This window comes from Camellia sinensis, chromosome 2 (genome assembly GCF_055761805.1).
Source record: "Camellia sinensis isolate YWXY chromosome 2, ASM5576180v1, whole genome shotgun sequence".
NCBI classification, from domain to species: domain Eukaryota; kingdom Viridiplantae; phylum Streptophyta; class Magnoliopsida; order Ericales; family Theaceae; genus Camellia; species Camellia sinensis.
Genome location: NC_138962.1, coordinates 58,845,427 through 58,858,372, shown reverse-complemented (window position 1 = coordinate 58,858,372; position 12,946 = coordinate 58,845,427). Strand labels below are relative to the sequence as shown.

Below are 12,946 nucleotides of genomic sequence, written 5' to 3'. Positions count from 1 at the left end.
AGCAAGAACATGTACGCCTTGCAACAACAACTGTAACAGATGGTATCGAATGAACTTCAAACACATCCTTATTGGCTTTGCTAACTTGCCAAGACCTACTGTCATTGAACGAATCCATAAGCATTGTTTCGAATGTAGGACAAATAAGCTCATTCCATTTGTTTGCTTGGTTACGCAGTGTAGACATTTGCCGCATCAACTGAGTACGAATTGTGTCCACCATTTAAGTGATAGGAAGATTACGTGCTTCTTTAATCCAGTTATTAAATGACTCCGCCGCATTGGATGTCATCTCCCCGTAACTCATGCCCCTGCACAACACCACAAACATTGTACAATACATAATTTAATTTCTTTGAAACTAAATATGAAATTTCACATTGCCACAAAACATAACTAAAAATTCACATCGCTACCATTCTAAACTTGACAAATGGAATACTTTAGGAAACTATTATTACCTAAAGTATGAATTTTCCCAGTGCTCATGTGCCAAGTCCTTGAAAAAATTATGTGCTCGTTGTTTATCCTCCTCTTTTAATTTTGCAAGCTTTTCATGGAACCCTACCACAGTTGGCTTGTAAGCACAGTCACCCAAACTACTTACTAGGTGATCCCTAAATCCATTATCAATTCCTTTTATCCAGTCTCTTAAATTGCTCTTCAAGTGTTGTAAGCAATAACTGTGGTAAGCCAATGGGAACACCTTTGGCATAGCTTCTAACAGACCAAGATTATGATCTGAAATAAAAGTAATCTGGCGCTTACCATCAACAACCTTCCCAAGTTCGTGTAAGAACCACGACCAATTGGCCGTGGTCTCTGAATCAACAATCGCAAATGCAACAGGAAATAGACCTACAACACAACACCATTACACAACTGTTCACAATATTCTAAAGTGAACAGAAAACAATATAAAGGAAACAAATCATGTGAATGTTTATATCTACATTGCCCTATTACTATTGTTATTTTTGGATTTGGGTTCGTAAACATCAATGATGTGAACATTCACATTAACATCCATTAATTATGTCATTGTGGATTGTTGATGTCATTAATAAAGTGAACATTCACAGTACTGTTCATTAATGGGCAAACTGACATTAGTAGGCAGTGATGTGAACATTCACATTAGTGTATAATAATGTGAACATTCACATTAGTGTATAATAATGTGAATATTCACATTACTATCATTAGCAGACACAGGTGTGAACATTCACATCAGTGTATACTAATGTGAACGTTCACATTATTGATAATTTCTCAATCACTCATATTTTGTTGTTGTTCACATCAATGTGTATTGATGTAAACATTGACACTAGTGTAAATATGGAACACACTGTGTAATCGTCTGTCATATGTCCAGACTATGCTGCTCAATGTGAATATTTACATGAATAGACAGCTAAAAAAATACTAACCATTGTTTCCATCTTTCGTCGTTGCCGCAAGTAGCTGACCTTTGTACTTTCCTTTGAGGAATGTTCTATCCAGGAATAATAAAGGCCGACAAGAATTGAACCCAGAAATACACGCAGTGAATGACATAAAGAAATGACAAAACTGTTGACTACTTGCATCATAGTCAATATTGACATAACTCCCCGGATTATAACGCATCACAGCATCCGAATACCACCGCAGCTGGTCAAACGATAATGAATGATCTCCATGAATAACAGCCTTTTCTTTCTCTACGCCCAACCATACCACGTGGTAACTCACATCTAGCCCATAATCGCTCTTCAAAATAGTCACCACCTCACACGACCAAGTCAATGGCTTGTCCCTCACAATTTCAGATATGGTATTCGACACCAAATCTGAACTAACTCGCGGATTCTTTGATGTTTGGACGTCCGTACCATAACTATGCACATCACTAAACCTCTTGATGTAGAAAAAACCATTTGCTCGTTGTGCTCTACAATATATAGCCCACAAGCAGCCTCTCTCCTCACGCATCGCACACACAGCAGCAACTCTTGTTGTCTCTTGACATACTTATACTGAAACCCACATTGGATGGCATACTTACATAAAACATCACGAAATTCTTGTGCACCTCCAACAAACCGTTGTCCCGCATGCGTAATACCATTTGTCCAAGGGGTTGACAACAACACCTTCTCCTTATGGTGGCAAATTCTCCGTAGTGCGTCAATTTCTTCCTCAACCCCCACACACAGCAACCCAGAGCTACTTGACCAATATCACTTTTCAACTCAACAACAACTTCTACATATTGTACCCCCATTGATTTAGCAAGCAGTAACATGTTCTGAAATTCTTCCTCATTGTCCAAATCACACCTATTAATCTCAGGTAGCCGACAGAACAATGAAATAGAACCAGTAGACAACTCACCCCATTTTTCAAACAAACACTCCACCAAACGCGAATAACACAATAAGCAGACAACATATATTACAGTTGTACTGCAACCATATGTACAGACCAACATCATAAAGGTATCCATCTCCTGTAAAAACACAACAATACAACAATCAACAATAATCCAAAACGATATGAAAATTCACATTGTGCAAAAATTAGATGACTATGTGTACAATTCAAGTGCTAAATCCATAATTCACATTAACAAGATGTGAACATTCATATTGATACATATACTCTAAATTATATCACCCACACAGAGCCTCATTAAGCAAACATCAAAGTAAAATGAGAACATCCACATTATTCACATAATATTAAAAAGATGTAAACATTTTCATTGATACATACACTCTAAATTATATCACCCACACAGAGCCTCATTACGCAAACATCAAAGTAAAATGAGAACATCCACATTCTTCACATAATATTAACAAGATGTAAACATTTACATTGACACATATACTCTGAATTACATCACCCACACAGAGCCTCATTAAGTAAACATCAAAGTAAAATGAGAACATCCACATTCTTCACATAATCTGAACGACCTCCCCTCCATAGGACCACATAAAATGCGTATAATTGAACAAACAGAGCATCCGATCCATATCAATCCAAAAAACAGAGCATCCGATCCATATCAATCCAAAAACAGAGCATCTGATCCATCATACAAATCAAAACATCAACTGAACATGTATTCATAACCAAAATGATACTAAGCTTAACATGCAATCCTACAATCGTCCTGTAACTCAAAAACAACTGATTTGAACTACTTATACTCCAAAAAATGTGACAACCGAACACCGTCCAATTCGTCGTCTTCACTTGAAAATCACCGAACTATACTACAACAACAACAATAAAACCCTAGCACATCAAAGCCTTGGAACGGGCATGCAAAATAGAAACGTGTCCATCTGAATTAGAATGATGATGAAAAGCATAAAGATAGAAACTACCAAAACTGAATCAACGAAAAAACAGGGAACGTGTTATGTGTATTAATAGTGTATATATATATATATATATAAGGGCATAATAATCCAGGTAAAAATATGAGATTAGTAAAATGGACCTTATGGAATAAAGAGAAAAGTATATGGGACTAATGAGGTTGGAATATTCCTTTGTGGACCTAATGGGTTATAACAACTCTAAAATGGATTTATCAATAAAAATCCATATAATTAATTCCAAGCTTACAAAAACTGTAAAATATTTGGTATTATTTCAATAAATAAATAAATAAGATTGTAACATATACATGAATCGAGCACCACACAATGTATCTTCCAACAGCTTCTCCAATTGTTCTTGGACCTCGGGATGGTTTTTCCAAATCAGCATTTGGCTTTTTCGCTTCTAAGACAAAGACTTTGCAACATTCGGACCTAATTGGAACTTCATTAATGTCACACAACAGATTGTTACTAATAAGAAGTCCCTTTGCCAATTGGACTATTAGTGTACATGAACTATCCAAAGAAACTTTAATTACATTGTAAAATAATGATAATACTATTAAAATCAGATATTGATTGAACACATTCCGCTACAATTTAATAATAATTGAATAAACACAAAATAAGAAATCTAGCCAAATAATTGTGCTTAAACATAGACATAGTAGTCCTGTAGACACCCCATTTTTGACCGACCTTAAGACTCAGATGTCATCGTTTGTGCACGCGATGATTGCGCATGTTTGTGCTTGTTTTGAGCGCCCGAAGGTCTCGGCTGGGTGCCTTGTCTTTGAGCCTCTTTTCCGTTTGTGTTTTGGCCTTGGTTTTTGGGCCAAACCTTGTTGCCTCTTGCCTTGGGGAGAAGAGGGCCTTGCCGGCCACTTTTCCCTCTTGTAGGCCACTTCAAGTGGCCGGCCGGCTAGGTGAAGTGGCCGGCCGGCTAGGTGAAGTGGTCGGCCGGCCACCTTAACTGGCCGGCAACCACTTTTTCTCCTTTTTAGATATTTTCAGATCTTTTTAGCCAGCTGTGGCTCACTGAACTCATCCTCTATACACGTGTATGGAGGGATAGAGCAAGCCTTTTGGCTTGTTTGCTCTATATAGGGGGAGCTTCCTCCCCCTAATTGAGGGTTCAGAATTTTGAGAGATAAAATATCCACCTCTATCTAGAATTCTCCTTCTCTCTCTATATTTGTGCTATATTGTGTTGAGAAGTGTTGTTTCTTCACACTTTTGCAGACAAACACCTACTCAAACACCTTCACTTTGGAGCTGAGGTCCCTTGGAGCTTGTTTTGAAGTCTTGGGACTAGTTTTAGCTCAGAAAAGTTGCTATCTTGCTGTTGTTCTTCAAGGGTCTTCAAGGGTAAGCATGTACCCCTTTTAAGCTTTGCTTTGATTAATAGCTTAGTCACCTTTGCATGCTATTTGAGGCTATTTTTAGCCTCTCAATAACTCTGAGTTTAAGGCTTTATAATGTTGGTTTGAACCTTGTGGGGTTAGTGGGGTGATCCCCCTCTTTTGCTCTTTGGCTTGTTAAGCCTCTTGAGCCAACTCTCTAAGCTTTTGAATATCTCCTTGCTTGGCCTTTTTACTACTGAAACTCTGAGGAATTTCAGTGGTAAAAAGTTGTTCTTATGGTCCAAAATAGGAGAGGGTGATCCCCTCGCCTTGTATTCTTGTTTGCTAGTAGTGGTGGCCTAATACATGAGCATGTGTTTTTCCATTTTTGATGCTTAGTCCAAGCATGTTTTTGTGATTTTTTGGACCTTCCATAACTCTATTTTTGGTTGGTTTGGTCATCGATTCCTTGCATCTTATACTTGTAATGCAATCCTACTTGTTGGCCTAACATGCTTCATGCTTCATGCCTCTCATTCTAGCATGTGTATGCTCCACTCCAGCATGTTTTTGGCTTTGATTTAGCATGCTTTAGGACTATTTTGATTGGTTTTGGCCATGTGGTTCATGCTTTGTATAGCTATGGTATAATTGGCCTTGCTAGTCTTGTGTTTTGAAGCCCCTAATATGCCTTATTTGTGATGTTTGCATGATATGGCATCGTTTGGCATGTAAATTCAGAGCATATATCATTGCCTCACTCTCACATATATCACCCTTTCATTGTGTTTGAGAGTTGAGTCTTCATGCCTTGTTTGCGGGCCATCAAATGAGCATGCTTTCCTTGTGTTCTATGCCTTAATTTTAGCCTATTTAGGCTATTGTTTTGGCATGATATAGCTCTGTTTTGGGCTGATTTGGTTGTTTGTGCATTATATTGCATGCCCCTTGTGTAAAGCCCTTGACTAGCTTTGAGTTCAAAGTCCCTAGCATGCTTTGCTTGAGTTGTTTGCATGCTTTAAACTCATTTCTCACATGATTTCAGTGTATATGGTGTAGTCACACTCTCACATTTTCGACTCTTTCATAGCTTTTGAGAGTCGCGCCTTATGCCTTGCTTATGAGCCAATACGTATGCCCACTTGTCTAAGCTTTTGGGCTATCATTTCAACATGTTTTAGCCTTTGTCTTGGCGTGCATGAGGTCTATTTAGGGCTGGTTTAGTCCATTGAACATTGTATTGCATGGTCCTTGTGTTGTATCCTTCACTAGTTTCAATGCTTAAGGACCCTAACATGCTATACTTGCATTATTTGCATGATATGTCATCATTTGGCATATGATTTAAGTGCTTGTACCTCTATCATGCTCCCATATATGTCACTCTTTCAATGCATTTGAAAGTTAAGCTTTGTGCCTTGCTTGCGAGCCAAAGAATGAGCATGCATTTCTCGCCTTTTTGTGCCTAAGTTTTAGTGTGCTTTGGCCACTGTTTTGGAGTATCTTAGGTCTGTCCATAGTTGGTCTGACCATTTGAGATTGATAGTACATGCCTCATGTGTAATATACTTCACTAGCTTTAGTGCTCTTGGCCCTTAATATGTCTTGCATGCATTGCTCACATAATAGAGTCTTGTGCATACCACTTTAGCATTAAAAGATGAGCATATGTGTGTTGCATTTCATGTGTTTGGATCGGACGTTAATCCAAACACGAGGAATATGGCACGTTTCATACTCAAAGTGATGAAGCGTGTTGCATTTCTTGGTCGCCAATCCTCTTGATCATGCATGATAGAGGTGGAGGCTCTTATGTGTTGTTTGTGCATTCACTAACATTGTGCGAGCTTGGCTCTTTGGCCATCGTGCATTGAGATGCGTGATTGGTGGCTTGAGAGTCGAGTACTACGCTCCTTTGAGCTTGAGAAATGATAAGGACAGTAGTTGCACACACATTTCCTTGTAAATGCATTGTTGTGCCTTTGCTGATCTCTGTTACAGCAAAGTTGAGATTCTGGAAAAGGAAGTGGCTGACCGGCCACTTGCACTAGCCTGCCGACAAGTTGAAGTGGCCGGCCGGCCAGTTGCGGTAGCCTGCCAACCAGTTGAAGTGGCTGGCTGGCCACTTCCAGCAAAATTTTCCAAAATGCTCCTGTTTTGGGGCAGATGCAACCTGGAAGTGTGTTCGATGCTCTAAGGTCACCGCGAGTGCAAACAGAGGCAACTCATGGCTAGACAATGCATTTTCTGGGCGAAGCAAACCGAGCATGCATCTCTCCCTCGCCCTCGAGGCCATTTTAACTGCTTTACTTAGCTAGTTAATTTGCCATTTTCTGTAATTAATTAGTTAATGTGTTTAGTTAATTAATTCATTTTGTAATATTTAGCTAACTTAGAATAGTTAGTTAATTTCAAGTCTTGTGTTGTAATAAGTAATTAGCTAAGTTAGTTACTTAGTTGGTTTGTAATAATTAGCTTAGCTTAGTGTAGCTTAACTTAATCATTCGGACCCTCCGTCGCAAGGGCACAAATGTTGTAATAAGTGTGCGTGTGTGTGTGAATGTCTTCCAACCCCGCGTCTTTCTCTCTTTTACTTAACAACTTTTGATGGTTAGTTTAGGGCATATTTCGATTAGCATACCTTATGCTAAGCATGTTGGCATCATTCATTTGTCTTGCATGCACCGGGCTCGGTGCATCATTCAAACTACATTGTATTTCAATACACTTACTTGAATACGTGTTTCAAAGCATGTTATCTAGTGTTGCATTCATATGCCATCTTAGATAGCCAAGCCTATTTAGTTTCATTTTGCATGTGTTGCATTAGGCATTGTTGACATAGTTAGGATCATGCATATTTCTAACTAGTTTTATGTTTTGGCTCAGAGTACACTGTAAGTGTTTTCGCTTTAGCATCTTTGCATGTGTGTAAGTGACTACCATGATAGCATGCTTGCCATGAGACTAGTTTCTTAATTGCTTAACTGTATGAATGCCTGTGGATGAAGGCTTCATTATTTGAATTGGAACAATTCATCCAATATGAGTTTCAAGTCCACTTGAAGTGGCAAATCAACATGTTTTCAAGCCCACTTGAGGGTGGCAAATCCGGGCTTTAGCCTACTTGCGAGTAGCACTTCCAAACCATTTTCAAAAGACAAACATGAGTTGTTTTGTTCCAACTTGAGCGATTTAGTCTATACTTGTATGTTGTGCGCATCATATAGTAAAGCTAGATTAATAATTGGATAAGAATGCATGTGTTTTCAGAACAACATATCATGATTAGTAGAGGCCGATCCTTTGATCCGGTGAGCGAGGGTGTGTAGACACCCTATTTTTGACCGTCCTCAAGACTTGGATGTCATCATTTGAACACACGATGATCATCTATGCTCGTGTTCGTTTTGAGTTCCTGAAGGTCTCGGCTGCGCGCCTTGCCTTAGGATCTCTCAACTTGTCTATTTTGTGCTTGGTTGTGGACCAAGGACTTGTGGTTTTGCTTCTGAGGGAAGAGGGTGGCTCGTTGGGCATCCCTACAACCCATCGACCAAGCCTTGTGCTTGTCGGACTTGTTTTCTTGTCGTCGGCCATAAGTGGTGGCCGATTGGCACCCTTTTTGGTCGATCGGCCATATCTTTTGGCCGAGACCTTTTTACCTGCTTTTGTAGATATTGTTGTGCCAGCTGTGACAGCTGGTGAGCATAGATTTCATCCTATATACACGTGTATGGAGGGATTGAAACAAGTCTCAAGCTTGCTCAACAAGCTTGAGATTTGATTTTCTATAAGAAGGGAGACCCCTCTCCCTTTCCAGAGGTTCTAAAATCTTGACATAGAAGATATATATCACTCTCTGTCTATATTTCCTCTCTCTCTCTCTCTCTCTATATATATATATATATATTTGCACTTGTTTGTTCTCAAATGTGTAATTTCTTCACACTTTTGCACTAAAGCACCTAGTGAAACACCATACTCTTGTTGCTGAGGTACTTGAGGTTTTTGTTTGAACTCAAAGTTTGGTTTTTAGCTCAGAAAGTTGCTGAAGTTACCTCTTTTGAAGTTGTTCTACAAGGGTGAGTCACTAACCTTCTTTTAAGCTTTGTGTTCATTGCTTACTTAGCCTTATTTGCATGCTTATTTTGGCTTAACTCTCAACTGTAAAAAGCTTCATTTTCATGTGTTTAAAATGATTGTTTAAGGTCTTGTTGGTGTTGGGGGTGATCTACCCCCTTGAGTGGCTTATTTTGCCTTGTTTTGGGCCATCCCTTTAGGCTTTTGTTTTAGCCTTTGTTTGACCTTTCTACCACTGAATTCCAGAGGAATTTTAGTGGTGGAAAGTGTGTTTTGAGGCCTAAAATAGGAGAGGGTCATCCCCTCTCCTTGTGTCTTGCATGCTTGTATAGATGGCTCATCAAAGTAGCATGTTTGTCTAGCATGTATTGGTTCCATTTCAGCAAGTTTTTGGCATTATTTTAGCATGCCTCAACTCTATTTTAGGTTGGTTTGATAGCATCTTGCATGCTTCACATACTTGTAGTGCAATCTTGCATGATAGCCTAACATGCATCATGTGTTTGAACCATCATTCTAGCATGTTTTGGCTTAACTCCAAGAAGCTTTTGGGCATGTTTTACCATGCTTAAGGTCTGATTTGTGTTATTTTGGTCATACATGCATTGCTTTGTATACCCATGGTTCATTCTAGCTCATTAGCCTTGAGTTTTCAAGCCACTAGCATGCATTGCTTGGGCTATTCACATGATTTGGCATCATTTGTTATGTCATTTCAGAGCATGTTTCATTGCCATGCCCTCACATTTGTCACTCTTTCCATGCTTTGAGGAGTTGGTTCTTTATGCCTTAAGAATGAGCTATTGCGTATGCCATTTTGCCTAAGCTTGTAAGCTGCCATATCAAGGTGTATTTGGTCTCATTTTGCCATGATATAACTCTGATTTTTGTTGTTGAAGTCACCTCATGCTTGGTTTTGATAGGTGTAGTGTAATACTCCTTATTAGCCTCGCAAGTTCATGCTTCATGTCCTCATGTTAGCTTGTTTTGGTGATGCTCCATGCATGTTTTAGGCTCATTTTGGCATGATCTAGGACTATTTTGGGTTGCCTTGGCTATATGTTTCATGTATTGCATAGCTATGGTGTAAGTCCTTTGGCTAGCTTTAAGCTTTGAGCCCACTAGCATGCTTCATTTGTTGTTTATGCATGATTTAGCCTTATTTAGAATGTAATTTCAAAGTTTACTTCATTGCCACACTCTCATATTTGTCACTTCTTCATCGTGTTTGAGGGTTGTGTTCCTATGCCTAGTTGAGGAGCCATTACATAAGCATGTGTCCTTGGCCTCCTTTTGTGCCTAAATTTTCGTATGTCGGCCACTGTTTTGGACCCTCTTAGGTCTGTCCATATGCGGTTTGGTCCATTGAATATTGCATTACATGGTCCTTACCATTGCATGTTTGTTTTCATATTGTTGCATGACTTCGTTATTTGCATGTTGTTGCATGTTCATGATGTTTAGCACGTTGATTAGATAGCATGTTGTTGTATGCTTGTTAGATAGCATGTTGTTGCATGCTTGTTCCATTGTATTGTTGTTGCATGCTTGTTGCATTGCATGTTGTCGCATGCTAGTCGCATTGCATGATTTTTGCATGCTTGTTGCATTGCATTGTGTGTGCATGCCTTGCATTACATTGTGTTTGGATAGGGTGTTAGTCTAAACACGAGGAACGAGAGACGTTTCATACTTGAAGTGATAAAACGTGTCTCATTTCTCGGTCGCCGACCCTCTTGATCAAGCATGATAGAGGTTAAGACATTTTTGTGTCTTTTGTGCATTCATGTGATATTGATTTGTGCAACTCGGCCTCTTTGGCCATCATGCATTGAAATGCATGATTGATGGCTCGAGAGCCGAGCACTACACTCCTTTGAGCTTTAAACATGATAAAGAGTGTAGTTGCACACACATTTTCTTGCAAATACACTGCCATGCCTCTGTTAGTGCTCCGTTGCAGCAAAAGGAGAAGCTCGCAGGAAGAAGTGGCCGATCGGCTATCAATAATTGGCCGATAACCTCGAATTTGGCTGATGACCATTATTCTTTGGCCGATGGCCACACATTTTGGCCGACTACCCCTCAGATGGTTCCTAAGGTAGGTCGGAAGCATCATGGAAGTTGGCACAATTTTCAGAGGTGCAGAAGTGTGCAAACAGAGGCAACATGAGGCATAGTAACGGATTTCCGAGCGAGGTGATCAAGCATGCATCTTTGAACTCTTAAAACTGAGCTGAGGCTTTGTAATTTGTAATTAGTAATTAGCTTTACTTGATTAGTTAGCTTTTGAATTTGTAATTAAACTAGCTAATTTGTTAATTAGTTAACGTGTTGTAATAATTAGCTTAGTGTTAGCTAGTTATTCAATTTGATTATGTAATAATTAGTTTAATTAGCTTAGATTAGCTAGTTAACTTCTTATTCGGACCCTCCGTCGAGAGGGCCAACTGTTGTAATAAGCGTGCGTGTGTGCGATGCATGTCTTCCAACCTCCATTTCTTTCTCCCTTTTACTTAATCGCTTACGATGGTTAGTTTTAGGGCATATTTCAATTAGTATCCTTATACTAGCATGTTTGCATTCATTCATCTATTTTGCATGCATCGGGCTCGACGCATCATACAAACTGTATTGTATTTCAATTCCTATTTGAATACATGTATCAAGTGTTGTACTCATATGCCATCTTAGAATAGCCGAGCCTATCTTAGTTGCATTTTGCATGTGTTGCATTAGCCATCTTAATATGTACTAGGATCATGCATGATTTCTAACTAGTTCTCTTTTTTGGCTCAGAGTACACTGTGAGTGTTTTTTGCTTTAGCATCCTTGCATGCGTGTAAGTGTTGCCATGTTTAGCATGCTTGCCATGAGACTAACTGCTTAAGTGTTTAACTACATGAATGCCTGTGGATGAAGGTTGGATTGTTTGAATTGGAACAATTCATTGATTGTGAGTTTTAAGCCCACTTGAAGTGGCAAATCATCATGTTTTCTACGCCCACTTAAGGGTGGCAAAAACCCCGACTTAGCCTACTTGCGAGTAGCAATTTCAAACCATTTTCAAACAAACAAACATGAGTGTTTTGTTCCAACTTAGGCGATCTAGTCTATACTTGTATGCTGTGCGCATCACATAGTAATTCTAGGTTAATAACCGGAATAAGAACACATGTGTTTTCAAAAACAAAATATCATGTTAGTAAAGGCCGATCTTTGGTCGGGCAAGCGGGGGTGCTCATTGCATGACCTTCCCTCTCGTACCTAAGTTCCCGAGCTGATGCAACTTTGGTGATGACGGACACGTGGCCTTAGGCACGAGTCAGGGTTTCCTAAATTTCCCAAAATAAAATAGTTAGGTGGCGACTCCGTATCTGGCAAAGCAGTCCATGTTTGGCACTTCTTTATTAAAATCGATTTTCCAAAACGATTTGCCGGATTTGGACTCTTTGGTGATTTATCTGTATTGCATTGCACTTTCCGAGATTAGATTTAGAACCGTGACATGAGTCTGAACTGTAGTAGCTAAAGAACAAAACGATTGGCCCCATCGCGCGCGGAGAGCAGAGTTCGTGGGGCGGTCTACAGGGTGCTCATTTCATGACCTTCCCTCCTCATACCCAAGTTCCCGAGCCGAGGCAACTTTGGTGACGACGGACATGTGGCATTAGGCACGAGTCAGGGTTTCCTAAATTTCTCAAAATAAAATATTTAGGTGGCGATTCTGAAATCTAGCAAAACAATCCATGTTTGGCGCTTTTTGATTCAAATCGATTTTCCAAAACGATTTGCTGGATCTGGATTCTTTGGCGATTTATTAGTCTTACATTGCACTTTGTGAGATTAGATTCAAAACTGTGACAGGAGTCCGAACTATAGTAGCATGAACCCAAATCCGCGCCCCCTACGAAAAAGGGGGCGCGCGGAGGAAGTTCGGGCGGTCTACAATTTCTGGCGACTCCGTTGGGGATTTAGAGGACTTGACTCAAACATCATGACATGTTGTTTTGTTTACACTTATGTGTTTCTTTGCATTGCATTTGCATTGGTGCGCCTAGGACACCGTGTTTTCCATCTGCTATTCCTGAACTGTTTGCCAGAGGCTTGCTTGGAAAAGCGTGCCATAAGGTTGACCAG

At 39.6% G+C, this 12,946-nt stretch overlaps 1 protein-coding gene across 1 annotated transcript; it reads right to left on the bottom strand.

Moving 5' to 3' along the window:
* Positions 1–223: 223 nt before the first annotated feature.
* LOC145813792 (uncharacterized) lies at positions 224–1,977 on the bottom strand. The gene is made up of 4 exons (XM_082909910.1): positions 1,434–1,977; positions 769–858; positions 462–636; positions 224–311 (listed from the first exon to the last, which is right to left on the bottom strand). Exons 1-4 carry the CDS (start codon positions 1,975–1,977, stop codon positions 224–226), a joined length of 897 nt encoding a protein of 298 aa, XP_082766036.1.
* Between the last annotated feature and the right edge of the window lie 10,969 nt (positions 1,978–12,946).

Coding starts and splice junctions, on each gene's coding strand:
- LOC145813792 (XM_082909910.1), bottom strand. CDS start 1,977: ATGCGTGAGGAGAGAGGCTGCTTGTGGGCTATATATTGTAGAGCACAA. Junction 859..1,433: donor GACGAAAGATGGAAACAATG/GTTAGTATTTTT, acceptor GTTGTGTTGTAG/GTCTATTTCCTGTTGCATTT. Junction 312..461: donor TGGGAAAATTCATACTTTAG/GTAATAATAGTT, acceptor GGTGTTGTGCAG/GGGCATGAGTTACGGGGAGA.